We start from the raw sequence: 18,597 nt of genomic DNA, 5'->3' as shown, positions 1-18,597 counted from the left end.
AATGCACAACAGTATTGGGCTGCGTGCTGATAATCGACGGGCTGCGTTAGCGCGTTAGTAAGCAACCCTGCCGAGGAAGGGCCATGTGACAGTTCTCCGTTTGACGTTTGTTTCCTTTCCGTTTTGTTTTCGTTCGAAACCGGACCGGAGTGTTATTAGACAAACATCTCGAAAGCACGATCAGCGGGACTCTCGATACAACCGTTCGGTGGCGTCCAAATTCGTCGTTTGCCTCGTTTTGTGACACGCTTACCGTCTAGAATCGGTAATTTGCCGCAGCAGTCGCGCGTGGTTGCGGGGCAGACAGAATGTCTTCGTTCACGGAGACCGGATTGGTGAAGAAACTGCTCGACCTGAACAGCAGCCAGCAGAGCATCCAAACCCTGTCGCTATGGCTCATCCATCACCGCAAACATCACTCGATTATTGTTAAAACCTGGTTGAAAGAGCTGGCAAAGGGTAAGTAGTGGGTGCGTTCGTTCCCCACGCTTCCGATCCAAGCCGATTCCTGTTCCATTGCAGCACCGCCAGCGAAGAAGCTCACCTTCATGTACCTGGCGAACGATGTGATACAGAACAGCAAAAAGAAGGGCCCCGAGTACGGGCGGGAGTTTGAGCACGTACTGCTGAAGGCGTTCAAATACATCGCTCAATCGACACCGGAGTCAAAAACCATCCACAGCCTCAACCGCATCCTCAACATCTGGGGCGAGCGGGGCGTATACGAGGAACCAAAAATCAAAGAATACTCTACCGCGCTCAACGGCAACGAGAGCGAAGCGGTCCGAACGGAGACCGTCAACGGCGGTGGCGGAGGCGGGGAAAAGAAGCGCAAGGTTGAGGCCGGAGCCACCACCGACCACGAGGCTGCGAAAAAGCCACGTCCAACTGCCGTGGTGGAGAAGAAAGCCAAAAGTGAAGTGGTCGAGGTGAACGGGAAGGTGGAAACCCATATTACGCTCAGCCCGCACCAGCCCGACGGTGATCCACCGGAACCGGAGGAACTGATCAAGGTGATACTGGAACTGGAGAACTCCGCCTCGAGTGATGCGGTGGTGCGCGAGAGAATAGCCAGCCTGAAGCCGGAAGTATCGGAACTGGCGGCACTGGACAAGCTGGAGGACAAAGAGGCTGCCATCAAGCTGGCGGCTGATGTGAGTGTCGATTGCCGAATGTGGGTTGATTTTGCTGGTGGAAGCAATACCAAGGGATCTGCTCTTTCCTCTCTACTCTACAGGTTAACGATGCCATTAAGATTCTAAACGACTACAACGCTCGCCTTGCGGCCGAGATGGACGATCGCAAAAAGCTGACCACAATGTTGCGAGATTTTCAGCGCGAACAGCAGGAGCTGCTGCTGCAGGCGGAGAATCGTTTGGAGGTGCGATTTTGCGGTTCCCAGTCTCGCTTTGAGCCACTTGCTCACAGAACTTTTTCCTTCTTCCTCTACGCACAGGAGTACCAGAAGAAACTGGCCAAAATCAAAGAGGTACAAAAGGAGGTTCGGAACCATATGAATAACTTGCCTGACCTAACGTCACTGCCGGATGTGACGGGGGGTCTCGCACCCCTACCATCGGCGGGCGATCTGTTCAACGTTCATCATTAGACGTAGGTAGACCTGCACCGCACCACCCAACGTACCTAGTTCCCGAACGAACACTTTGTGCGGAATTTTTAGTCTGTGCACAATCCTTAGCTCTCGCAGCAACGGTGTGTTTTGGGGGCCGTTGCACTTGTCGAACGAGTTATTATTTCCAAAGCCCATCCGAAGGCACTCACGATACCAGCCCTGGCCACTGCGGCTTTGGGAAATGGTGAACAATACGAAGTAGAGAATAGACGATCAGATTATGGTGCAAAATGGCAATATTGCGCTCACTCAGCGGTAGTTGTTGTCAGTGCGTAAAAGTAGCGTGCGTCTGTATCCACGGCGGATATATTAATTTCAAATAAAGTTTTTCCAAAAACTAAATCATTTGGTAAGATTTTAGGTTTAGTTTTGCACACTGCCATGGTGGTGACGTCAAATCGTCTAGCATGATCAATAAAAACCACCGTGCGTATGAAGCACTTGCACATGCGCAACTCTCAACGCACAGGCGCGCTCGTGTTCGTCTAGTGCAACCTGTTGCAGAAGCGACATCGTGTTGCTAAGCGACCACCAGCTACGCTTCCACGTAACCGTTGCCATGGAACGTTCCGAAACAAACAAATGTGCAGAGCAATCGTTTCGGTGGAAAAATTCTAAAATCAATAGTTACCAGAGCGACAAATGGCGTTAACTGAGACAACAGTTTAACCGATTCGCATCGAAATGCAGCTAAAATTTATGAAAACTATTGTCGAAGCACAGGTAAGCTGGCCGCGTTTGACGCGTGATCGAACATAATGTGTACTGATGGCTATTTTGTAACCGACAGGACCACCTGTACCGTGTCGCTGGGCTTTGCTGGTCACCGAACAACCAGAAGCTGGCGGTAGCTACGGCCGACCGTGTCATACTGCTGTTCGATGAGCAGGGCGAACGGCGGGACAAATTCGCGACGAAAGCGAGCGACGCGAACGCCGGCAAAAACTCGTACGTTATCCGGGGCATTGCATTCAGTCCGGACTCCAGCCGGCTGGCGGTGGCCCAGAGCGACAGTATGGTGTACGTGTACAAGCTGGGCGAGCAGTGGAACGAGAGGAAGGTGATCTGTAACAAGTTCCCGCAGGGGGCGGCCGTTACATGCGTCACCTGGCTGGCCGGGGGGCTGATAGTGGCCGGGCTCGAGGATGGCAAGGTGCGCGCGCTATACAGCAAAAACAACAAGTCGAAAACGCTGTACGGCACCGACAGCATGGTGGTGGCGCTGGCTCAAAACTCCAAGGGCAGCGGTGTCCTGTCGGGCCACGAGGATGGCTCGGTGGTTCGATTCCACCTGGTAGAGGAACCGGGCGAAACGACGGGTCGAATGCTACAACACCCGGTAGCTCCGGTTGCCCTGGCCTGGCCGCAAGGTGGTATCGTCGTGGCCGGTTGTGATAAGAAGATTTGCTTCTACGATCTGCAGGGCCGTCCGGTGCGGACTTTCGACTATGCGCGCGACGAGACCGAACGAGAGTTTACCGTAGCCGGATCGAGTCCCAACGGGCAGGCGGTGGCCGTCGGGAGCTTCGACCGGTTGCGGATCTTTAGCTGGAGCCCACGGCAGAACGCTTGGACGGAGTCGCTCTGCAAGACCATCCCGAATCTGTACAGCGTGACCGCAGTCTGTTGGCGCAAGGATGGGTCCCGGTTGGCCGTGGGCTCCCTGTGTGGTGCGGTCCTAGCGTACGAGTCGGTTCTGCGCCGCACCATCTGGCAGGACAAGTTCGAGCTAACGTTTGTGGCCCCGAGCCAGGTGCTGCTGCGGTCGCTTCATGAGCCCATCACGACGATGCTGGTCGAGTCGCAGCTGGGGCTGGAAATCGACGACATCCGCATCATGGGCAAGGACTGCTACCTGGTTGGCCGCACCGAAGACTCGCTGATCCTGTGCGATCTGACACGCTCACTGACTAGCGAAATACCCTGGATCGCTACCGGACGGCACGAGCGGTTCTACTTCGAGAACCCAACGGTGGCGCTCATCTTCAACGCGGGCGAGCTGTCGCTGGTGGAGTACGGCGAGCACTACATTCTGGGTTCGGTGCGCACCGAGTTCGTCAATCCCCACGTCATCTCGGTGCGATTGAACGAGCGGGGCAACACGCGCAATAACAAGAAACTGGCCTACCTGCTCGACATGAAAACGGTGTGCGTGGTGGACCTGATTCTCCAATCGACGATTGCGCAGATCTCGCACGACTCCAAGATCGATTGGCTCGAGCTGAGCGAGACCGGACACAAGCTGCTGTTTCGCGATCGCAAGATGCGCCTGGTGCTGGTGGACGTCGGCGGTGGCCAGAAGCAGACCCTGCTGTCGAAGGTTGCCTTCGTGCAGTGGGTACCGTCCAGTGACGTGGCCGTAGCCCAGTCCGACACCAATCTGGCCGTTTGGTACAACATCGACCTACCGGAGCACGTCACAATTTTGCCGGTGCGCGGCGACGTGGTAGATGTGCTGCGTGAGGACGGACGCACGGAGATCATTACCCGCGAGGCCGCTTCCGAGCACGTGTATCCCTTGGACGAAGGCTTGGTCGAGTTCGGGACGGCCGTCAACGATAGCGACTTCGGGCGAGCCGTTTTCTATCTCGAGTCGTTGGGCGAACGGCCGGCGGCGAAGGCGATGTGGCACAACCTGGCCAACATTGCGCTGGCACAGCAGAACCTGCGTGTGGCGCAGCGCTGTTATGCGGCCCTCGGGAACGCCTCGAAGACGTTCTACATCGGAGAGATGATCACCATCGCCGAACGGTACGAGGCGACGACCGGGCCTGGAATGAGTTGTCCGGAGGTGCGAGCAATGATGGCCCTTCTGGGAGGTGATCTTAGGTGCGTTAGGTCGCTGGAGATCCTTGTGCTAGTAAATGACCGCTTCCGTACTGAATCTTTAGGACCGCCGAACGGATCTACATCGAGCAGGGTGACATCGAAGCGGCACTGGCCATGTACACGAAGCTGCGCCGCTGGGACGATGCGATAAAGCTGGCCGAACGTCGCGGCTACCACGGGCTGGCGGAGCTGAAGGAGTCCCAGATGGAGTTCCTGCTCACCACCGGCCAGGAGGAGAAGGCCGGCGAAGTGCTGGAGGAGCGCGGTGAGAAGGACAAAGCGATGACCCTGTACATGAAGGCCCACAAACCGGTGAAGGCGGCAAAGCTCGCCCTCAAGACACCGCACCTGCTGGCGAACGAAAACCTCGTCACTCGAGTGTCCGCTTCGTTGATCAAAGCCGGTAACTGGTACGGCCCAGAAATCGTTGACTCATTTACATGAAGAACCTTCTTTTCCTCTAGAACTCTACGAACTGGCGGCCGAGCTGGCCAACAGGACGGGACAGCAGCAGAACGCTATCGCCCTGTACCGGAAGGGTGGTGCCTATGCGCGGGCCATCGAGATGGCACGCTACGTTTCACCGGACGAGGTGACCAGCCTGGAGGAGGAGTGGGGTGACTGGTTGGTCGGCAAGCGACAACTGGACGCTTCCATCAGCCACTACATCGAGGCCGGCTGTACGGTAAAGGCACTGGAAGCGGCCGTCGGAGCGAAGCAGTGGCGCAAGGCCGTACAGATTGCGAAAGTGGTCGACGATCCGGACGAGATTCGGAAGTACGCCGTCGAGCTGGCCGAACACCTGTGTGTTGTGGGCGACGTAAAGTCTGCCGAGGATCTGCTGGTACGTGCGGAACTGTACCGGGAAGCAGTGCAACTGCTGAACCGCCACGGCCAGTGGGAGAAAGCGTTCGACATTGCCGACCGTTTCCTGCCCGCAGCCAACGTGCGTGAGATGTTCGTGGACCTGGCGAAGGGGCTGGAGCGTGACGGGAAGTATCGGGACGCCGAACGAGTCCTGCTGACAGTTAGCGAACCGGACCTGGCCATCACCATGTACAGGCAGCTGGAACTGTACGATTCCATGATCCGCCTTGTGGAACGGTACCATAAGCCGCACCTCGAGCAGACGCACCTCGAGCTAGCCCGTCAGCTGGAAACGAAAGGGCGGCTCAAGAACGCGGAGGTGCACTTCCTGGCGGCGGGTGATTGGAAGGCAGCGATCCACATGTACTGCCAGGCGGGCAAGTGGGAGGAAGCGCACCGAGTGGCCAAACAGAACGGTGGGAAAGGAGCCCCGGAGCAGGTGGCTTTTATGTGGGCCAAGTCGCTCCCGATCGAGGGGGCCGCTCGATTGCTCACGAAGATGGCGCTACTGGATAGCTGCGTGGCGTACGCGTGCGAAGCGGGTCAGTTCGATTTTGCGCTCGACCTGTGCCGGGCCAGTGGTCGCCCAGCCGACGAGGTACACCTGAAGATCGCGATGGCCCTGGAGGACGACGGCAAGTTCACCGAAGCCGAGGCCGAGTTTCTGCTGGCGAACAAACCGCGCGAAGCGATCATGATGCACACGCACAGTGGCGACTGGAAGTCGGCCATCCGTGTGGCCGAGCAGTACCTTCCGGACGCGCTGCATGAGGTGCTGCTGGGACAAGCGAACGCGGCGCTCGAAGCTCGCAACTATCCGGAGTACGAGGCGCTCATGATCCGCGCGGACCGGCCCGACCTCATACTGGCGTACTACCGCGAGCACAACATGGTGGCCGATGCGTTGCGTATCGCCAAGGAGTACGTCCCCGGGGCGGTGCCCGAGTTGCAGAAATTGTACGCCCGGGTTAGCCGAGGAGCCGGCGGTGAGTCCAGCGATTCGCGCTATCTGCTCCAGAAAGCGTCCGAGTACGCGCGGAACGAGGAGTTCCGCCGGGCGGCCGAATGCTTGCTGCAGATCGGGGAATCGAATGCCGATGAGCCGACGGTGACGAGAGCGATGCTGCGAGCCGCCGAGATTTGTAACCAGTTTCTTAAGGGGCCGGATGCGCTCGACATTGCCCGCGAACTGGGACCGCGTCTGGCGGAAATCAACCAGATTGGACCGGCGGCGCAGCTGTACCTGGCGGCCGAGCTACCCCAGGAGGCGGTGGACGTGTTTATCCGCACCGACAACTGGAGCAAGGCCCGCCGGTTGGCCGAAGTAATCGATCCCCAGCTGGTGGCGTACGTCGAGGAGCAGCAAAAGTCCCGGCTGCGCAACCAGGGCAATGTGGAGCAGCTGGCCGACATCGACATGGCCGGGGCGCTGGATTTGCTGGCCGAGCAGGGCCAGTGGGTGCGGTGCATCGAGAAGGCGAAACACCACAGCGTTCCGGTGCTTCAGAAGTACCTGGCACAGTACGCGGCGCAGCTCATCCGCGACGGGGACTGTGTGGCCGCGCTGAACCTGTACCTCGAGCACGGCGTTCCGCCCGTCAGTGCAAACTTCAACATCTACAACCGTATCGCGCTAGAGTGTTTCGCGTTGCGTGAACCGGACGGTCTCGGGGTGTGGAAGAATCTGCGCCACTTTCTGCTCAACCTGGTGCAGGCATTGCGCGGTGCGGACCAGGCCGAACCGGAGGTGATCGATCGATTCGAGCAACTGCTCATCGTGGCGCATTACTACGCGACGCGAGCGGCCTGCCGGCAAGCGCCGGCTCTGCAGTCCATCGCGGTCAAGATCTCGGTGGCGATGCTGCGCTACACGGACGTGATCCCGTGCGACAAGGGTTACTTCGAGGCCGGAATGGATCTGCGTGGGATGGGTCGCGAGTCGGAAGCATTCGTCATCCTGAACCACTATCTGGACGTGTGTGAGGCGATCGAGGAGGGTTCCGGCAACCTGGTGGACCACTCGGATCTGTCGGCCACCGACTTCCCGAGCTCGGTGCCGATCCCGGCCGAACTGCACCTGAAGAACGAGCAGCAGCTGCACGAGGAGATCCGCGAGTGGGTGTTGGCTGTCAGCATGGACCAGAAGGTGGACCAGGTGCTACCGGCCGACGATCGCAATCTGTACGAGTCGAGCCTCGGCCACTCGGATCAGGCGTGCCTGGTGAGCGGCTACCCGGTTATGGGCCGCCAGCCGGTCGTGTTTCAGCGGACGCACCGATCGGCGAATCGGGACGCGTGGAGCAAGCTAACCGTGGCCGCTCGAATGGCACCGCAGACCGACATACCGAGCGTGATCGAGTTCATCGAAAAGTGGTGCGGACCGGCCAACTTCCTTTCCGGCTAGACACCCGGGGGCCCAGATAAACAATAGGTTTCCGTACAATTTGGTAGCAGATCACCTAAGAGGGGTTTTCGTTTCAATAAAATTGCACTCCACATAATTATGTTTTAATTCCTTGTTCGCGATAAGCGGTCTGCTCTGAGAGCTGATCTGCCAGCGTAAGGAGATGAGATCGGCGAATAAAATTGATCTATTTCAATTAAGAAGGTGTTTTTATCGCATCAATTGATTTTTCGGATTCTTTCGGCCATTTTCGGATCGACAACTGCGTGGACAAGGTGCGTTCGCGACAAAATTCTCTAGAAAGCGGACCGGTTCCAGCGACATTTTCAACAGGGTACCAGGTTGCACCGTGGAGGTAGCCTAACTTCCCGTGATTAGAAAGAGATCTGGCTGTCCCCTTTGCTTCCCCGTCGAGATTAGTGGCCAGATGCTGATCGCTGATTGGTGCGATAAGCGGCCTGCTCTGAGAGCGGATCTGCCAACGTAACCAGATGAGATCGGCGAATAAAATTGATTTATTTGAAATAAAAAGGTGTTTTTATTTAATCAATTGATTTTTCGGATGCTTTCGGCCATTTTCGGATCGACAACTGCATCGACAAGCTGTGTTCGCTTTAAATTCCACTCGAAAGAGGCCCGGTTTCAGCGACATTTACAATAGGGTACCAGGTTGTACCGCGGAGGTAGCCCAACTTCCGCTGATTAGAAAGAGATCTGACTGTCCGCTTTCAGAAAACCGAATTTATTCGGGTCGTCGTTTGGCCGGGACTGCGAAGTTTTTTACGTTTTTTTGCAGTGGACTTTTCCAAGACAATAGAATGGCCAAGAGGTAGCGCAACATGCGTAAACCTCTGCGTCACGTCGAGAAGTAAAGCTTGAGTAGCGTTTTCCTAGATGTTTTTCCTGAAGCTTCCGATGGAAACTGATTTTTTTCGTTTATTGCTACGAGTCTTACCTTACTTTCCCTCCCCCATTTCTTTCGGTGGTAAATTTCATTCAAATTCCAGCGGAAAAAAACGAAAATACTAACGACGGCTTTTGTGGATTGCAGAGAATTTTATTTTTAAATTTATTCATTATTAGAACGGCAAAACCATTTTAAAAATACAGGTCGAGGGTCTTAAGGTGAAACACTACAACGAACACAGCTGGCCCCCATAGTGTGGCCCCCACGAGCATTCCGGGATGCTCGATTTTTGAACCACTCAATAAATCTTAATAAATATTGATAATTTTCTATCAAATTATATTTCGTGCGGATGTGTCTTAACTATTTTGCTCTGTAGTCGTTTATCTGAAGCCTGCGACCTTTAATTTGTCTGAGTTCTAAAGTCGGATTATTTTTACGACCTCAACTGTGCGACGGCTCGACAACCAACCAGCTTGCCGGAACAACAACACCGATCCGCCAGTATCCGGCGCCAGGACGTGTGTTTCGTTGTAGTGGTGGCCTATATGCCCGGTACGGACCCGCCGGATACACTAGCGTGTGCACCAGATGCTGCCTATCTCGGGCATTCCTTTGCGATTCGCCTGACAAAGCAAACACAAAACACTCGCCAGCCAGTGGCCGTCTATTTCCGTTCCACCGCTAACTCCCAACGCGGCACACGCGAGATAACAACGGGGACAGTGAGAGCAAAAAACAATCAAAAATCCAGAGGAAACATGCGGATGCGCCCGTGTGGCACCTGTTGCGAGCGACGGAAACCTGTTACGGTGAACTTTTGCTTTCGCCGATAACACTCTCCCTTGGACTCAGCGGAACTCACGAGATTCGAGAAGGAGAACCGCACCGCAGAGAGTAACAGGAAACGGATGCTGTGGATGCTGAACAGCGCTCTCCGTTGTATGGTGACCCAGAATTCGTTTATGAGCGCGATGTTGTGTCGTAAAATTTATGAACCAACAACATCGTGAAGTTTTAGTGTTCCATGTCCCAAACTTCGATGGCTATGTAAATGGAAAACAACCATCTTGCAGTGTGCGTAGTACCTGGAATTGACTCCCATATTACATTCAAAACAGCATTTAGCATCCAAGGGTTAAAGCTAGTTGGAGTAGTTTTGGAAGCATCATTTTAAAAGTAATCTAATTTATAGCCTTACGAGTTGCCGCTCTGGCGCGCGCCTTCAAACTGTGGCCAGCGTACAAGTGGTTTTATCAAACGCAAGGGATGGCCACCATCAGATCCCGTACCGAAACCGTGGTCCAGAAATGGACGGAGAGCTACGGAGAGCGCTTGAGAGACTGTAACACTACCCAGTGAACAATTTCGCTCTTCTCACCAAAAAATCCACTCCTCATCCGGTCCTCATTCGGTTCCGAACGGCTGTCTCGAATACCTTCCCCCATATAGCGTTATATGAAAGAATCGCTGTGAGGAGCCGAAAGGTCCATGGAGTGAGGAGCCGTTTAAATTCTCTCACCGAGCGGCCCCCTGTCTCTCACCTGTGTGTTCTCTCGCTTTTTTCGTTTTCTTTCTCCCATATTCCCCCTAACCAAAATGAAACAGTTCGTATATTTGGTCGGTACATTTCGGTATATTTTCGCTCTCTTTTTTCGATTCGCCTTTTCACTCTTCCCTACCTATTCGTGCATTCGTGCGGTGATGCGTTTTCGAGGGTGGCGTCGCAAAAAAAATATGTTTTGTTTCGGTCGCGTACATGGGCTCGAGCCGGGTTTACTTTCGATGCGTACATCATTTGGTCCGTAACCTTCAATGGAAAATATAGGAAAGAAACAAAGTTAGTGTTACATTTGTAGCATTGCAATCCTGTCGCTTTAACTTACCTTTTCCACAAATGTGACGAGTCGTCTGAAACGAGCAAAGTGAAAACTTTTAAACATTATTTGATTATAATTGAGTACTGTACGTAAGTAGAAGTGTTGTCGTTTTTGACCTGGTGCAATAAACATACCTGGATTATTTCTATCAGCATCACACACGATGGAACAACATTTCAACGAAAGGGTTCTGCAGGAGCTTTCAGCGATGCACGTGAAAACGAATGACATAGAGAATCGACTAGCGGCCGTGGAAGCTGTAGTGAAGCCTACAACGATGACGATGAACAGTCAGAGCGTGTTTCAGCCAATTGCTACGCTGGAAGAATTGGAAGCGTTTGAGAAACAGGCGAATGAAGAAAATCTTATCATGCGGCATAAGTTCCAACTTAGACAATTCAAACCGGTCAGCAATGGAAACGAAAACGGCAGAGCTGTCTGCTACGAAATAGTTGACCGGTTTTTTGACCGGTCGCTACTTGAACAATTTTCATGGTCTGGCCACGCTAACCATTACCACGAAAAAAAAAACAAATTTAAAATTTATAGAAACACAATTACATTATTCCACTGTTGTGTTACGGAGTATGATCATTTTTTTACTGTCAGGGAGACAGAAAATTTTTTTAAAGCAATTTTGAGGAAAGCTAAGGCACGGAACATTTAATTTTTTTAATTTGTTTTACTTTTTTTATTTATTTTAACGAAACATTAGACTTCAAAGAAGGATTAGGTTAGGTACGATAGATTAAGTAGAAGGTTTATGAAGGTTAATGTGATGATTTATTTATTTTGATTTGACTTATTCATTTGATTTACTTTGTGATGATTTATATAGTGTAAGATAACGCTATAAGGAAATTTACATACGAATTGTTACGTGCAATCTTACAACCCCGCTCTGAAAGTCAGTGTGAGGCCCCCTCCCTGTCAGCATACGATTGAAGATCGCATCCCGGTTAGCACCACGAGGAGGTAGGGTAGGAGTAATAAAATAAATAAATGGTTGCTATTGAGTCAAGTGTGTGAATAACACCGTTGACAATAGCAAGCCATTTATTATCTTACCGTTTGCCAACCAATTTATGTTAGTTCTACAAAAGAATAAAATGTTAAATATCTACACATAAAATATATTAAGTTGTAATTATTTATTATAGGTTATTATTAATAGTAGTAGTATTAGTTACAAGTTATGTATATTATAAGTTGTTTACTATTCGCGCCAGCCTAAAGTAGAAACCAGAGGGTAGAATACAAATCCATCATCTAAAGAAATCGCTACTAACTTACAAAAAATATCATCCATGCTAAAAGTTTTAAGGCTACTAAATTCATGCAAACTATCAACTTTGAATACATTTAAATCTACAGTCAGGTCCTCTAAGTCCTCATAAAAAGGTTCTGTGTTATGCAGTTCGCAACCATGAACTATATTGTCATCAGTTGCAAAATGCATAGCAATAACCTTTTTCTGCGAACTTAGGAACCATTTGTCAGCCGCCACCGCCTGTTTTAATGTAAAATTACTAGCTAATTTAATTATATAATATTGTGTTCTATTTTGACGATTAGGTTTCTTTAACTCCGGATACACTACGGATGGGGGAATTTTATTTTTACATAGGGCTTGTTCCTGTATTCTATTTGCTAATTGTTGTAAGGGACGTCTACAAGATTTAATTTTATTTTTTAACTGTCCTAAGCAATTTTCAAACGGATATGTGGATATTGTGGGTAAGGGTCCAAATCGATCTACTTCATCCACTACATGCGTTAATAAGTGAATGTTACTTGTTATTGTGTTAGTTTCTTCATAGTACCCTTCTACAAACTTCTTAAAATAATTTCTAGCTAAAGGTAAATGGTTTTTATACATGTTAGTGGAACAAATTTTTACCGCTACATGCAAGTATTTTAATAAACGCAAATCGTTATCAGATATAAAATTTTTGAGCACAACAACACCCGCGTAATTCAAAAACGAGCCAAATTCGGTCCCTTTCCAATGAGCCATTAAAGAAAGGGGCCGAATTTGCCTGTTACATTCACAGGGTAAAACTACTTTTTCTAACCTACTGTCTAAACTAACTAATTGGGCGTCCTGCCACTTATTCCTACCCCTTTTACCTTTCAAAAAATCTGTTAAAAAGTGATTCATCACACCATGATGAAACAGGTGCAACAAATCACTTGTTACAAAACTATCAATTATGTTTATATTTAATCGCATTAACGGTGATTCGACTATATGCGCTTGTACGTACCCTGCCACCGAGACTGGCTCTACTTGGTGGTGTCCGACATAGTCCTTCAGCGTTCTAAATGCAGCATCTGTCCTGAGTGCCGCTTCTTCGACCTGGTATGTGATGATTCCTGTTGCTGCATTTTTCCGCCTCTCTGCAAGGCATTTAATGCATCCACAGGTAGCATTAAACGACACAACTCCTAAAAAGAATACAAAATAGGCATTGTCATTTCTGAGCTCTTATTATTTTACATTTTACGCTTACCTTTACAAAAGGATCGAGCTGGCGAATCGAACATAAACGCACGATGTTCGACGGTCAGCTTATGTCCATTGATGGTGCATCCAGTTTCCATCAATCGCGCGTACTCGTCCGTAAATCGGTCTAAATAAGACTGCACGCGTCGTGGCTTCTCCAATCCATAAAAAACGCCTACTATGAAGACTTCCAGGTTTGGCTCTTCGAAGACGTTTGCAAGGATGGGCCACATCTGGTTTTTTCCATTGTTGAACACCTGCATACCATCGATGTTAATATTCAACGAGATGGTACGGGGGGTGTTCAACAAATGGAAAGCATACCGAAGGCAGTTTTCTAAAATGTAAAAAAAAAGCATAAGTCTATTGAATAGTTAACTACGCTCATGTAATACTTACCTAATCCATAATGCCAATAGCTGCCGCCTTCGATCTCGAACAATGTTCCCTGTTGCGTTGGCGTGCGCAACAACGTCCTTGGGTCCAAGGGCAGCGACGGAATTACTTTGTGGAGACCATGGAGCAACGCCCGAAGCTGCCGTTGGCTGACGTTGCTGTGCACCGCCCAATTCCGTATGGTTTCACGCACGGCAACACCTTCATTAACTACATTTTGTGGCACATTTACAGTTTCTTCGTCAGAACTCGAGCCATCATCCGAACTCGAGTTAACATCCGGACTGTAATACCCATCTTCACTGTCACTTTCATCACAAACTTCACTTTCTACACTTTCATCGTAAACGGAATCCTGCAACCGGGACACATCAATTGGATATGGACGGTTGCTAGGACCCGGTGCACTTTGACTGTTGTTGTCTTGTTCGATACCATACAGTTTTTTTCGCAGTTCTTCCTTGACCACCTTCACCTTCCGCTTAAAATTGCCGGTCTTCCAGGGGTGTAATTTCTTTGAGGATTGCATTATGAACACAGCACGATATGCACAGCACCAAACGAAGATACACGTTTAAAAACACAGCTTGACGATAGAACCGATAACAACGTAGTGAAGTGAAGCGGCTTCTGTTAGCGAAAACGAAAACGACGCTTGTGATGTCATTTTTTTACTACCCATTTGATGTGATGTCATTTTTTTACTACCTGTGCTGGATCCGCAGTGCTAAACATATGCTACCCGCGACTTGTGACTTTGACAATTTTAGACTGCCCGTCCGCTACCGAGCAGAGAATTTTGCCCCGATCTCGCCATCTCTGTTTTTCCTATTCCCTTTTCTTTCTCTCTACCGTCCACCTGCACCACGTACGCATCGTCTCCCGCCCATAGCGCCTTTCCTCTCCAGGTAATTCAAACCCACAAGCTGACGCGTGAAAGCCCTTCTCACAGGGATTTATTCCGTTCTTTCCCCGGCAACCAACGAACGCGTCTCATGCTCACTTCGTACGCTGCGAGATCGCCCTCCCTCGGCCTCGTCGCAGGCAGAGGGGCGTTCGATCTCACTCGTCTCAGCCTTCCTCCGCCGCGTCGCAGGCAGAGGGGCAACCCCGGGCTCTCAAAATTGTTCACTGGGTAATGCTCGGCACACGAATCCATCGGCAACGGAAGCCTGTCCCGTCTGTTATCAGGATACTGTTCTCTCCGGGGCTGTACCACCTGAAGCGCTCCGGAACTCAGCATCCAGCCTCTGGGAGCGAACGGAGCCAATATCACTGGCACACCGAGCGTTCAGTTATCAATCTGCGTCGGTCCAGAGCGGACTGGTCCGAGGGCTCGCGTGTGCTAGCTGCCGGACTGGGACACAATAGTCCATTACTGTGAGAAATATTTTTGTCCTGTGCCGAGTAGGTTTACTCGTTTAGTCAACCCTAGCGCCCATCATATTCCGGAACCGATACGGTCGCGTTTGGGCCCAATCCTATCTCGCTGGCCAGGTGCTTGACTGTTTAGGCGCAACTGTTGCGCATTTGCCAGGATGAACTCGGTCGACGCGATGGGGCGATTGAATAGGGGATGAAAACGGTGTCCCACCTCGTCTACATTCCCCGGGAAAGATTTATGGATATTAATAGCAGCTACCCTGCGCCATGCTTATCCTCCCGCGGTGAAAGTGCGCGTAGGGACACCACCGGCCCCCCTCGACGATACGATGGTGGTGTTGGTGTGACGACGAGTGATTTGTGGTGCCTGATTGCTAACGGATGTGTCTGGTCGGGGAAGGTTAAGCAGGTTGTCATAGCAATGCATCCGAGCCACCGGAGAATTGAGTCGAAATTGTTTGACATCGACTGGAGTGTTCCACCATTTTGAAAGCGAAATTAAATTCTCTTCGGGTGAAATTTTTTGCAAGAGTGTTCGGGCACCAAATTTCAATATAAAACGTGATTACAAAACACATACCGTAATATGTGATTTCAGGTGCCCTCGTAAAATTTAAGCCATCGTTAAGTGATTTCATGAATTTGGTGCACCCAATTACGCACCGGATTCGATTCATGTTGTTGTGCGGTCAAATCATAAATCTTCCTTTATTCAATTGCATCGGTGAAGTGTTTTCTTAATCATTTTTTATCTTCCAAATATCACGCTACTCGCTCGCGTGCTGTGGGCTCATTTATCGTGGTGCAGTGTTTTAGAAAATGTGAGAAACACTACGAAACGGCCAGGAATCCAGACCTGGTCCGTAGGAAAAAAACAGCTGAATTTAGGTGTTAAGTGCACATCGACCAGAACGACCGAATGAGCTGAGTGAAACAAGGTACGAAGTGTGTAGTGGTAGTGAGCCGAATATTTTCCTTCGATACAGCTGTTTCTTCGAGTCCTCGATCGAAAACCGGTGAGCATCGACAAAACACTATCATCAAACTCCCCGAGTCCGGAATAGGCAAACTTAGGAGGTTGTGGCGAACAAAAACATGTCATAAACCTTCTTATGTTTGAATGGCCTGGTTGGTTAAAATTTATAATGTTACCCCGTTGTGAATATTTATCAAGTTTTATTATTGTTGATGTAATTGCTTGAATTTAACGCAAAAAAAGGAAACCGCACCAAACCACAACAGAGAGAACTCTTGCTGCTAACGATATGATTAATTACTTTAGTGCCAATATTTACCATCCCGAAGCGACTCACTTCAGGTGCTTCGCGCAATATTTATTCAATTCAACTTCCACAATTGGTGCCCTCCGAACCAATGCGCAGCTGTGTGCTTAAAGGGGAGCTACACGTGAATCGCGAAACCCTGGAACAAGGATTGTGAAATTTTCCCCAAAAACAAATAACTCCTCATGGACCATCTTCCTCATTTATGTGCCATTTGTCACGCTTACTGCTACCCTCGTGGGCCAGGATGCTGCTACCTGATTATGAGTAATGCTGTCTGCTCCATGCGTTCATGTTTCGCGGCCCGCGTCCGCTTGCACCATCGAGATACCGTGTACGAGGGGGCAAAAACAGAAACTATGGCGTGGCACGAAAACATGCAAATCATAAGCAATGCAAAAAAGCTCCAGCTCACGTTTGAAGCGGAAAATGAAAAGTCCGTTACAGAGCCCGTCAATTGCCCCCGGGAGAGCGAAGGTTTTACCGGCGCGGTGCTCTGGAGGGAGCTTCCAATGGCACTTGGAAAATCTCTCGTTCACCTTGGCTGCAGATGACACTTACCAGCGTCTGATTTACCGATGTCACAAACCTAATTTGATGCTCTTCTGTTGTGGCAGTGGTTCAACTACCTACCTACGTTCCCCTACGTTCTATTATGCTACAGGCATAGCAATTTATTTTATTAGGATTTTTTAAATTTATTTTCACAATATCGGTGGAGATCTATTCCAACTCTATTCCATATTCCAACTATTCTATCTATTCCATATTCCAACATTCAACCACATTTAGAGCATTTGAAATCTAGCGAAAACCCCAATTGCTTCTAAAAGAAAAAATGCTTCAAATCGAAATGTGTGAAACAGCACCCGGACACTGTGAGTTCAATTTAATACAGCTAGACGAAGAGAAGCTTTATGATCTCAAATGTTTGCCGTAGACCGTCAAAGTCAAACCAGACAGACGGCCCCAGGGTAGGCTCCAAATCAGAGCAGAGCATCAACAGTTCCGTCGCAGTTTACGCGTGGTTTGCCGCCGACAGTGAGGTTGTAGATACTATCGTTATGACCAGTGACGGATCGTTTGCTCAGATAAACCAGCTACACGTGACCGACTTAAATCTGGCAAAATAGTGGCAGGGTTGATAATTAAATTCCTTGACGGCAAATTCCTTGTTCACGTCCCACTCCAGCTGATGTGATGCTAATTTTGATGAAGTGTTACAATTTGAAAAAATAAAATTATGTTGTGACGATGCTCAATTTATAAACGAAATGTTAAAAAACATATTTAAATCAGTAACATGGACACGTGTTTGTATGTTCCATTTTCCAAAACGGATGAAAACATCAAAACCAGCCGTGCGGAGCCCACAAACTGTCGCCCATTAAAAGGAACGTTGCCCGGGCCACGCTCTGTACGCCGTCATTGCAGTCATTATCGTCCCATTATCTCTATTGCTCCATTAGAGCCCACGGTCTCAGTGGAGCCAATTTTCGCCTCTCGCTTCGCCGCACCCGTGTGCCACTCGCTGGCGTCCGGGTGCCCCATTTCAGTAGGCTTCCCGGCCCAGCGTGGGAGGATGGCCTCTTCTAATTAATATTTTACACACCCAGCATATCCGGCATACCAGCGAGGAGTGGCTCACTCTGGCTTTCTGGGTGAAATCCGCGCGCGCGAGAGATCTCGGGAAACTCTTCTAAATGAAAAAGACGAAAAGATCTTGTATTAATTTCACGCACTCAGCTGGAGGCGGTGATTTGATTATTTCATCATCCGCTCAAAGATTTCCTCCTGACGCGTGGCTAAAAGTCGGCCATTGGGTTGATTTTGCTTCGGTTGCGAAAAACTGCTCGCACTGTAATTAAAGGGCAACGTGTTTCCACCCTGTTGGCATTGGCATCCACCGTCACTGACCAAGTTCAACGGCCAATCAATATTCTGTCCGCGTCTCCAATTCCACTCCAGATCATTGACTTTTGCACCGAAACATCGGAAAAGCGATTGCAGTTTGTTGGTCCGCTCCGGAACGGGACGCACCGAGCTGCGGCCAGTGAGTGATGATTCTTTCCGCCACGCACTGACTCGTTCACTGGTTCGTGTACAGAATAATTTGACGGCGGGTTGCCGCAGAGATTACATGTTTCTTTCGCTCAACTTTTGCTTCTTCGAACTCCACGGTAGCGCCCCGGTAGGGCCCCGGTGTACGTTCGCGGCCAGCTGTAGGGATCCACTGAGAGTGACAGTTGGATCAGGAAACCGACGGGCGGTTTCCCTGACACCTGCAGTTCACAGTTCGTTCGTAAGGGGTTTAAGGATAGCCCGCGTAGCAATATAATGCTCGTGCTGGCGAAACGGGCGGCTGAACATGGGCGAGAATGCAGCATAAATTTATGATTTTTCCGACCCACCGACACAGGTAATCCAAACTGTGAATAATGTACTGTGGCGATTCTTTTCTTTCTATTTCTGAATAACTTACTTTTTTATTCTGAGTTATTCCTATTGT

General features: G+C 50.1%; 3 protein-coding genes across 3 annotated transcripts; 2 read left to right on the top strand and 1 right to left on the bottom strand.

Annotated features, from left to right (window-relative positions):
• Positions 1-221: 221 nt before the first annotated feature.
• Positions 222-1,924, top strand: LOC131216313 (regulation of nuclear pre-mRNA domain-containing protein 1B). Its single transcript, XM_058210765.1, has 4 exons — positions 222-459; positions 523-1,154; positions 1,238-1,381; positions 1,457-1,924. The coding sequence occupies exons 1-4, from the start codon at positions 309-311 to the stop codon at positions 1,607-1,609; spliced, it is 1,080 nt and encodes a 359-aa protein (XP_058066748.1). The 5' UTR covers positions 222-308; the 3' UTR covers positions 1,610-1,924.
• Positions 1,925-2,317: 393 nt separating this feature from the next.
• LOC131205279 (intraflagellar transport protein 172 homolog) lies at positions 2,318-7,733 on the top strand. The gene is made up of 4 exons (XM_058197312.1): positions 2,318-2,356; positions 2,424-4,462; positions 4,525-4,865; positions 4,927-7,733. Exons 1-4 carry the CDS (start codon positions 2,318-2,320, stop codon positions 7,731-7,733), a joined length of 5,226 nt encoding a protein of 1,741 aa, XP_058053295.1.
• A 4,003-nt stretch (positions 7,734-11,736) lies between these two features.
• LOC131215655 (uncharacterized) lies at positions 11,737-12,537 on the bottom strand. Its single transcript, XM_058210046.1, has 3 exons — positions 12,447-12,537; positions 11,814-11,951; positions 11,737-11,750 (listed from the first exon to the last, which is right to left on the bottom strand). The coding sequence occupies exons 1-3, from the start codon at positions 12,535-12,537 to the stop codon at positions 11,737-11,739; spliced, it is 243 nt and encodes an 80-aa protein (XP_058066029.1).
• Between the last annotated feature and the right edge of the window lie 6,060 nt (positions 12,538-18,597).

Source organism: Anopheles bellator, chromosome 1, assembly GCF_943735745.2.
Source record: "Anopheles bellator chromosome 1, idAnoBellAS_SP24_06.2, whole genome shotgun sequence".
Lineage (NCBI taxonomy): Eukaryota > Metazoa > Arthropoda > Insecta > Diptera > Culicidae > Anopheles > Anopheles bellator.
This window is presented reverse-complemented; position numbering and strand designations above follow the sequence as displayed.

What these genes read in the sequence shown, in the direction of transcription:
- LOC131215655 (XM_058210046.1), bottom strand. Translation starts at nt 12,537, where the DNA reads ATGGCTCATTGGAAAGGGACCGAATTTGGCTCGTTTTTGAATTACGCG. An exon ending in TATATCTGATAACGATTTGC is followed by an intron (nt 11,952 to 12,446) that starts GTTTATTAAAAT and finishes ATGACAATATAG; the next exon opens with TTCATGGTTGCGAACTGCAT.
- LOC131216313 (XM_058210765.1), top strand. Translation starts at nt 309, where the DNA reads ATGTCTTCGTTCACGGAGACCGGATTGGTGAAGAAACTGCTCGACCTG. An exon ending in GTTGAAAGAGCTGGCAAAGG is followed by an intron (nt 460 to 522) that starts GTAAGTAGTGGG and finishes GTTCCATTGCAG; the next exon opens with CACCGCCAGCGAAGAAGCTC. An exon ending in CCATCAAGCTGGCGGCTGAT is followed by an intron (nt 1,155 to 1,237) that starts GTGAGTGTCGAT and finishes TCTACTCTACAG; the next exon opens with GTTAACGATGCCATTAAGAT.
- LOC131205279 (XM_058197312.1), top strand. Translation starts at nt 2,318, where the DNA reads ATGCAGCTAAAATTTATGAAAACTATTGTCGAAGCACAG. An exon ending in AAACTATTGTCGAAGCACAG is followed by an intron (nt 2,357 to 2,423) that starts GTAAGCTGGCCG and finishes TGTAACCGACAG; the next exon opens with GACCACCTGTACCGTGTCGC. An exon ending in CTTCTGGGAGGTGATCTTAG is followed by an intron (nt 4,463 to 4,524) that starts GTGCGTTAGGTC and finishes CTGAATCTTTAG; the next exon opens with GACCGCCGAACGGATCTACA.